Consider the following 9350-nt stretch of genomic DNA (forward strand, 5'->3'; position numbering starts at 1 on the left):
ACAAGTCCCTCCTAAAGTTAAGTTTTTATGTTGGGCTGCGTTGCACAAGTCTATTCCAACTAGGACAATGCTGCGTAATCGAGGAGTGGAGATTCAATCAACTAGTTGCGTTCTTTGTAACTCGACTGATGAAGACTTGGATCATCTTTTCTTGCACTGTAGTTGGACTGCATCTTTGTGGAACTATTTCATTTATTCCTTTAAGGTAAGTTGGTCTATGCCTGGTACTTTCAATCAACTTCTTCTAAGCTGGAAGATAGCAAGGATGGGGAAAAAACAAGCCTTCATTTGGCATATCATTCCGTATGCTCTTTTTTGGGAGATTTGGAAGGAAAGGAATTCTAGGATTCATGGAGGAAGATTGAAAACCATTGAGGAGGTTAAAAGTAACGTTAAGTAAACCATTTGCTTGTGGAGTTCTGGTACAAACACTTTTGCGAACTTATCAGTCACTCAAGTGTTATTTCAGTGGGAAACTATTGTTGGTTTGTAATTTTCTTTTGCTCGAGTCTTTGAGGTTGAGCTGTTTTGCTCACTTGTACATTTGTAAATATCTTTTTTTTTACGGTCCGCGAGTTATAACCTCAAAGGTGTCACTATCCATATACAAAAATTCCAACAAAACAAATTGTTCACAAAAACCCCATTTAATATAAATGTCTATATTACCCTTCTAGTTTAAATCACCCCAACAAAAACAAAAATCAACCCCACTTTAATTATTATTATATTGTCACCCCCAACAAGAAATAAACAACCACCAATAAGCACCGCCACCTTCCACCACCGATAACCACCGCCACCACCTCCGACCACCGCCGCCACCTCCGACCACCGCCAACGCCACCTTCCGCCACCGCCGCCACCGCCGCCACCGACCACCGCCCAACCACTGCCGCCACCTCCGGCCACCACCTCCGCCGCCGCCGCCGCCACCGACCACCACCGCCGATACTGCGCAATTGCACCACCACTGCCAGCCACCCTACCATCCAGCACCACCATTGTCGACCACTACCTCCGACCACCACCACCACCACCACCACCGATACTACGTAATTGCACCACCAATACCAGCCACCCTACCATCCAGCACCACCACTGTCGACCACCGCCGACCAAAACCAGCACCACGACCGCCCACCACCACCACCTCCCAAAATATTGGTTTCATCATAAATACGATGAAACCAATTTTGGTTTCATCATAAATAAGATGAAACCATAATTGGTTTCGTGAGAATTCAACTATAAGAAAAATTATAAGAGGTATTATAGATGTTCATTGATAGATGGAACCAATTTTGGTTTCATCATAAATACGATGAAACTATAATTGGTTTCATCATAAATAAGATGAAACCATAATTGGTCTCGTCATAATTCAACTGCACATGTACATGAACCTGCATGTTATTGATTCATTGACCTCCACATGTACATGAACCTGCATTTCATAATTTTATGGCATAAATAAGCAATTTCTTATTACTTAGCACATGGTTAATGAACAAGCCGTAGACAAGTTCGAAGTCTCTGATGTGAGTTTTGTGACTATCAACACAAATCAAACATCCATTGTTGATTACATCGCATTTTACTAGCTACGAACGTAGGTCAACATATACAGAGTTGATAACCAAACAAGAACAAAGATATCAGGATACCTAGGAGAGTATAATCGGGAGAAAGTCATGCATATTGTGACAAATGAAATTCTTAATCATGAGATTTATTTAATTTCAAGGTTGGATAGGCTACAAACACTAAACAATTAAGATGCAAGCAACTTCCTGACACTGGCAGCATGTAGATTAAAGAAAAAATTGAACAAGGAGAATTGAGTTACCCGTGGCATATTCAACTAGTTGAATAAGCTCAGTGTCCCTAACTTGGACGATAACATATGAAGTAGTGGACACAGCTGTGATGTTACCAAAATCATTGACTGCAGCTTCTTTATAGATGTTTTTTGTCTTGTCCAATTTAGCTTCTCCAATTACCCTATATTCCAAAGATTGCAATGTTGATAACTTCTTCTCATGCTTAATATTTTCCCCTTCAAGAGCCTAGAAATCAAGCAACATATAACACATATAAGCAATCACTAAGACTAAGACTAATGCTCCACGTTACATTGAAACTCAACAAGACACCTAATGGCTTCACACGCAAATTAAAATCTGAATTATCAAAGGTCAAATTTCCAATTTATAATGAATTCAATGTTTAATATCCTAGTCTAGTGGTTCTCAATTTTGTGTCACAAACAAGCAGTACAATTCTGCATACCTTAACTTCCTGGTATAGCTTCTTCTCCCATGCCAAGAGTTGCTCCAATGTGGAAATGACTCTTCGGACCTTGTTCCACAAGCGTGCCGGTATCCAATCGATACTAAATATCCAAAGGAGGTTTTGATATCTAGCTTGAACTCAAATTTGTCAAAAGACAGTTTCTGGTCAGTCAAAATGTGAAACCCCAATCAATCCTAAACCCAAATAAACTTAATTTTCATTCAAAAAGAAAACTACAAACTTTTCATTTAGATGGGCACGACTAATTTCAAGAAGATTAGAGACAGGCTCACCAGAAACAACAGCTTTCTCAAGATACTATTTGATACAAGCAACAATTTGAGCAAGATCTTTATGTCTTACCACCAATTTCATATTTGCTATCTCACCACCACCTCCGCCTCCACTGCCGCCATGATTATGAACAGACTTATTACCCAGTTCTATATGCATCCTAATCCATCACCTGCAGTTCATTTTAGCTTACAGTCACCACTGCCATCAACAAATCCATCTCAGTCATAACCTAGGAACAAAACAAACAATCAAATCTATTAAAACCCAACGCCACAAAACCCATTTCAGTTCAACATCTCTTCTTGTCGATCTACAACTCAATCCACCGCAGAATCATCTCAACCAATCACTACCACCATCAAACAACAACCAAAAGACTCATCCTAGTTTTGTGAAATTAGCATTTCCATTTCAATTTCACATTTGGTTCCTTGATTATAATGTTATCTACCATTTCAAATAAATGCTTCCACCTTAAAATTTTCATTCTCCTCTGTATCCACATCTAATCCTTGGCTTAAATGTAACCAACCAAATTTGATTCAGAAAAATTTCAGTACAGATCCATGTACACATTCAATAATATACAGATCCTTATCAAACTTCAAATGAAAAATTAGTTCAAAAATCATAAAGTCTTCGACCAAAAAAAGATCATCAAATTAGATCCCTCACAGACTAATTCCACCAACAAATTTGACAAAAATTTAACAAAAAATTACAAGAAATTTGTGATTTCTTACCGCTATCGCCGGTGAGACAAATTAGGTTATCAAATTTGACATCACCACTCCGTCATCTCTTCCTTGAAAATCGATCTCAATCATCAATTCGTCACCAACCCATCCCTGTTCTTCTTTTTCTTCAATTGAAGTTACAATCGCAACCCTAATTTCAACAATTTATTCATCTAATCTTACAGAAATATCAAAACATCACCAGATCCACCTGTGTTTTCTTCTGAATTTGAAAATGAAACTATGGTTAGGGTTTTAATTAAGGTTGGGGGTGGGGGTGGTAATGGTGATGATGGTTAAGGAATTGAAGGAGGCGGAGAAAGGTGGTGGTAGTGGTGAGATACGAAGGCGCAGTAGTGTGGTCGGGGGAGCATGAAATTTCTGCTGGTGTAGAGATCTGTTATTGCCCTGGTAGTGATGGCGGTGGGGAGAAGGAGACGAAAGAAGAAGAAAAAAGAAGAAGAAGAAAGTTAAAAGGATATGTTTGGGTTTTTTTAAAGTAGACAAAACTAAATTTGCTCATTATTATTTGACCTGGGGTTTTTGTGCCACTTTTTTATGAAATAGATTTAATTTATTAAAAATAATATGGCTGGATTTTTGGTACCACAAAGTTGGTCACCTAGATATTTTGTCACTAGTTTTGTTTTTTTAATATATCCTTTCCTTTTCAAAAGAAAAAACACGATGAAAGCATTAAGCATGTGATTAAAACCTCAAAGCAGTTTACTTACTTTATTCAGGTTATATTCTGTGGGCCAAACCCATTATAAAAAAGCCACTAACCAACTAACCGCCATATATACCTGTTTTAATACTACGCCGAGGAATTCACCACGAAACACTTATCCATACTGACCAGTCTTATAACTCGCTGACTCTCAAAATAGTTGTAACCTGCACCCTTCATTGGCACAGCTAAGACACTCGTCTTTCCCACGATGTTGTCTTATCCTAGCTAACCATCTGAACTATGTTCAATTTCTACCTCATTACAATTTCCCACAGAAACTACTTTTTTAAAAGAGGCTTACATTTTCCCACGTTTCAATTTCTACCCCATTACACACGAGAGAAACGCGACAAATTCTACAAACGCGCATAAGATTTTCTTATTATTACCTGTCATCTGTTCACAAAGACACGTGCCCTTTTAAGATACTTAGTTGCCTACGTGGCACATGATTTTACTTGCGTGGTAAGTAAAGATGCGCTTTTTATTGTTCGATACATTAATTCATGATTTTTGAAAGAGCAAGTAAACGATTTTGGTCCGGATAATAAACAGAGCAAATATTAATGTATGACAAATGATTAACAGATTTGTCGACAAATGATGTATAGTATATATATTCGATTTGCATGATTTTCATGGATAAGAAATACATTTTGTCCGCAATGAGTATAACAATGCTATTCACAAATTGATCTCTTGATTGATACATTTTGCCCGCAATGAGTCCGAAATTTCTTTTAGGGACTAAATTTTTGTAAACAAGTAAGAAAGAAGTCATCTTCTTCGGGTGATGTCCAGCTTTGAATTTCTTCATCAATGCCCCAAAATTGCTTGTCAAGTGTAGTAGAAGGACCAACCATCAATGACTCTGTCTGTGATGAAGTAAAATTCATTTGATAATCAGTATCAATCTTCGGTTTCTCAACATTGCTGTTGCTAATATGTTGTTGCTGCTGCTGATAATTACTGTCAATTTTCTGAGAAATTTCTTGCTGCTGCTGATGATGATCACTTGATGAATTGTAGTTACTATTGTCGTAATCAGAGAAGGAGAAATTAAGTTTAGCTCGAGGACCACGGAAATCAATAGCAGCTTTATCATAAGCTCTAGCTGCATCTTCAGCAGTAGTAAAAGTACCAAGCCAAACTCGTGTTGCTCTTCTAGGATCTCTAATTTCTGCTGCCCATTTTCCCCATGGTCTCTGTCTAACTCCTCTGTAATTTTTCTTCTTCTTCTCCATCACAATGTTGGTCTTGTTACTCTGTTTCTTGGCTTTCTTCTTACTTCCTTGATCTTGATCAAAGAAATTACAACCTAAACAACCACTAATTCCACAGGTATCACAGGTATTAGAATCTAGAATGGGTATTGGACATTGTTGAATTTCAGTGCTCGACATACTAGCTGTTGATGGACTACAATGATCAAAGAAATCTACTCCATTAGAGGCTGAAGAGGAAGAAGATATAACATACTTGAAAGCTTCAACCATGATTGCATCCTCTTCTTCTCTTGTTAATTTAGTCGCTGATATTGAAGATTGATGGTTTAATTTCTGATAGTTCATTTCCGTTTTGGGTCTTCTGATGAATGAAGATTTCAGCATTTCCAGAGAGAAAAGAGGGAGTGAAATTGAAGTTGCTCTGCTTTTGTTTGCTTTGAGTTGTGTGTGTATGTTTGTTGTTGAGAGAGTGGATTATATGATTAGTGGCGGGAGAAGTGTGCGTATATATATGGAACTGCAACCGTGGCAATCAGCTATAAAGATAAAAGTCCAACAGTACACTACTCACACACGGGTTGGGCTGGGTACTAAGAAACTAATTCTCTTAAGTTTTGTTTTTTTTATCTATATCTCAGTACTCGCTCACGTGCGGTTTTTTGTTTTATTAAAGTGGTGTCTTGTGCTAGAAGACTGTTATATCCCTGTTTACTCAACTAACTAATGATTCTATGAAGGACAGTTTTTAGAATTCCAGCTGACTTTATCACTTACGTCAGCTGCAAAAATTATATATTACGGGTCTTGACCTCTTCAGCTTTGATTCTTCTATTATTTGACCCCTAAACATTACCCGTTCTGGGATCACTTAGCTTAGCTGGCTATTACTAAGAGAGCAATATTTGGGTTTTGACGTTCTAGAAGTGTCAAACAGGTGTACGTGGTCAACATTTTTTTATTGCAAGGCCGTAGAATATCATTTACAATATAATTCACACACCCCGGCCATCACCGAGTGATCACCTTAAAAAACGTCATTGATGACGGAATCTGGCCGGTTGTGGTATACAGCAGGGAGGAGATTTCCGAGAAGGCTCGCAACATTTTGCAGCCTCGAGGTTCTTATGTATTGCGCATTATGTGATGACTTCAAAAATATTTACAAAAAAATACTACTCCAAAGGGTGGAATAAAAAAATTAGCTTCCAGCCTCCTGACTTCATAAAAAAGTACCACCCCAAAGTGTAATAATGAAATAATTTGGGTGACCATGATATAAAAGTGAAAGATAGGAGCTGCTATTAGATCACTGTTTGAAGCCGTTTAAGACAGCTGAATCTTCTCCAAAATGTCAGCTGGTAGGTGAGATCGGGTGGTTGGGCTGTTGGAGAAAGGGAGAGTATTCATTAGATGGTTTTAGAATTCACAAAATTCGTTAAAAAGATCGAAAGTAATAATTTTTGGGTGAAATAGATTTCTAGGTTTAGATATTGTTTATATGGACAGTGATACAAAAAATACTGTTTAAGTAGCCAATTTGGATATTTCACCCAGGAAAAAAAAATAAAAAAAATAGGTTCTACCTAAAATAACCCCCATCCTTTTAAACAACCCTTTTTAAACTTAACCAAAAACAGCTTCTCCTCTTCTTTTTTTTCTCCGGTCACTTTCTTCTTTTTCAGAGAACGAATTTGATTTTGGGTTTTCAGATCTGGCAGTGATTTTCAGAGCTCAATCATCAATCATGGTGGTTATCGTTTGTTGAATTACAACATCATCAAAAACCAGATCTCGTCTTCTCGTCGATCGCGCTTTGTAATAGGTTATCTCCGTTAAGAACGTCAACGCCAGGTTCTCACTGAATTCTCTTCTCCTGTCTTTTCTTTCTTTTTGATTTTGAATTTCACTAATTTAAGCTAATGTTAGGATTTGAAAATTCTAAATTCTATTATTTTGAAATTTTACTGACAAAATGAGAACATTTGTAGATTTGGGTTCGATAATTGTTAATATGATTCAAAAATGTTTGACTAGATTTGATTAATTAGTACGATTTGGTTTCTTGAGCTGTTTGAGCTAAATGGAAATCAATTACGGTTTGAGTAGGTTAGTGTTAAGGATCTGGTTAATTGTTACGTTTTGGTTGTGCTGGTGGAGGAGTTGGTTGTGGTTCAGGAGGTGGTGGTGTTGGTGGAGGACTTGGTCATGGTTCAGTAGGTGTTGTTGGTGGAGGAGTTTGTCAATTCAGGAGGTATTGTTGCTCACTGTTTAGGACTTGGCTATGGCCAGGAGGTGTTGTTGATGGAGGAGTTGGTAAAGGCATTGGTTTCGGAGGTAGTTCTGGTCGTGGTGGAGTTGTTGGTGGGTGGTATGAAAAGGGTGGTGGAGTAGGCATTGGATATGAAGAAGGTGCTACTAGAGGTGAGGTTTTGGTTCAATAGATGGTGGCGGTGAAGGGTATCGACATGGTGGTGGAGTAGGTATTGGATGCGATAAACGGTGCTTGTGGAGGTGGAGGTATTGGTGCAGGTTCCGGAGGTGTTGTTGTTGATTGAGTCATGAGTGTGACCTAAGGTTTTGACTGATAGTTTTGGGGGATGAAAAATGAAGTATGTAGTGAGCTAATTCACGACTGTGGCCACATACACACCGCACACTATTTATGGCTTTAATAAATCACCTAATGTATTCCTTCACCATCACTGAATCTTCAAGTCTGATTTGTTGTTAATTTCTTTTGCAGATTTCTTTAGTAAAAGGTGCTCTATATAAACTAGGAATCCGTGTTTGGTATGGTGCAAACAGGCTAACCATTGGCTATGGAAAAATTTACTATGAAAGAATAACTATACTGTTTTTTCTGTTACAACCTCAATATTTCTCTATGTTGACCATCTATTATCTTGCTTATGCAGTAGAAGGAAGCTGAGTACAGTGTATGAGAACCATCCAAAGTTCAACTTGTCACAACACGCTAGTGCTCTTGATGGATTCTCGTGTCAAGATAGGTTTTTAAGCTCAAGTTTCCTTTACTCATTGCTCACACAGAAACCTAGTTCTGAAGGAGCACCAGGTGCTGCAAGATATGCATTGAAACTTTAATGGTATATATTTATCTTCATGCAGCTGGGATTTTTATGATTTGACCCCCAGTTATTTTCATGACACATTCTTAGAAGCTTTGTAATTACTAACATGAATAGTTGCAGCTTCTCGATGCACTTCAAAACAACATGAACAGTTGCAGCTTCTCGACTACACCATAACTATGGTTCGATGGTTGTGTATGAAGTGCATTTAGAAATCGCGAGAGACTTTTTTTTGAAGTTTATGAGTACATTAATTTGTATGTCAGTATTGCAACTTTTGTTTATTTTGACACATTCAAAAAAGTGTATCTTAATGACTTTTGTTAGTTTCTTAAATATAGATATCTTTCAATTTTCTGGTAAAAGCTTGAATTAATTCTTGGTATAAGAAAGATTAGACTTGGTTGAAATTGGTTTCATCCTGTATATTTTGAAAACATAGATTTTTTGGCCAGGGTGAAACTGATTTCATCCTGCATATTCTGAAAAAGAAAAACATATTCATCCTGCAGAAACTCACAAAAACATGTTTTTTCCAGGATGAAACCAGTTTCATCATGTACATTCTGCAAAAGAAAAAAAACCCTGCTAGGATGTACCTGGTTTCATCCTGCATATTCTAAGACAAGATTACTAAAATTACTGACAACTCATAGTACAGTCTAGTTTAAGTAAAAACATTTCATATTTAATTGACTTGCAATTAAGATATATGCATTCATATGTCTATGCAAAAAAAGTTTTACAAACAAAAAAGTTAAGCTTAAACTACATCAAGATTACTAAAATTCATTGTTTTCAAACTAAAACACATGTTGAAACTTTTATCTGAGCTGCTTCCCTGCACATTTCCATATATACATCCTAGCATTCACCAATACCATTGCATACATTTCAAGCAACACCAGCTCTGCCACAAGCCACTGTGCTTTATACAACCCATAAGCATTCCATATCAAACTCACTTTCCTAC

At 37.4% G+C, this 9350-nt stretch overlaps 1 protein-coding gene and 1 long non-coding RNA gene across 2 annotated transcripts; one reads left to right on the plus strand and one right to left on the minus strand.

Moving 5' to 3' along the window:
- Window positions 1-4656: 4656 nt before the first annotated feature.
- LOC113332167 (ethylene-responsive transcription factor ERF109-like) lies at window positions 4657-5762 on the minus strand. The gene has a single exon (XM_026578820.1). The coding sequence runs from the start codon at window positions 5670-5672 to the stop codon at window positions 4803-4805; it is 870 nt and encodes a 289-aa protein (XP_026434605.1). The 5' UTR covers window positions 5673-5762; the 3' UTR covers window positions 4657-4802.
- Window positions 5763-6944: 1182 nt separating this feature from the next.
- LOC113332180 lies at window positions 6945-8675 on the plus strand. Its single transcript, XR_003351375.1, has 3 exons — window positions 6945-7139; window positions 8032-8078; window positions 8204-8675. It is a non-coding gene; the product is annotated as an uncharacterized LOC113332180 (long non-coding RNA).
- Window positions 8676-9350: the final 675 nt, after the last annotated feature.

The sequence above is a fragment of the Papaver somniferum genome, chromosome 1 (assembly GCF_003573695.1).
Source record: "Papaver somniferum cultivar HN1 chromosome 1, ASM357369v1, whole genome shotgun sequence".
In the NCBI taxonomy this organism is placed as follows: Eukaryota; Viridiplantae; Streptophyta; class Magnoliopsida; order Ranunculales; family Papaveraceae; genus Papaver; species Papaver somniferum.

Excerpts from the sequence above, each read along its gene's own strand:
- LOC113332167 (XM_026578820.1), bottom strand. The coding sequence starts at position 5,672 with ATGCTGAAATCTTCATTCATCAGAAGACCCAAAACGGAAATGAACTAT.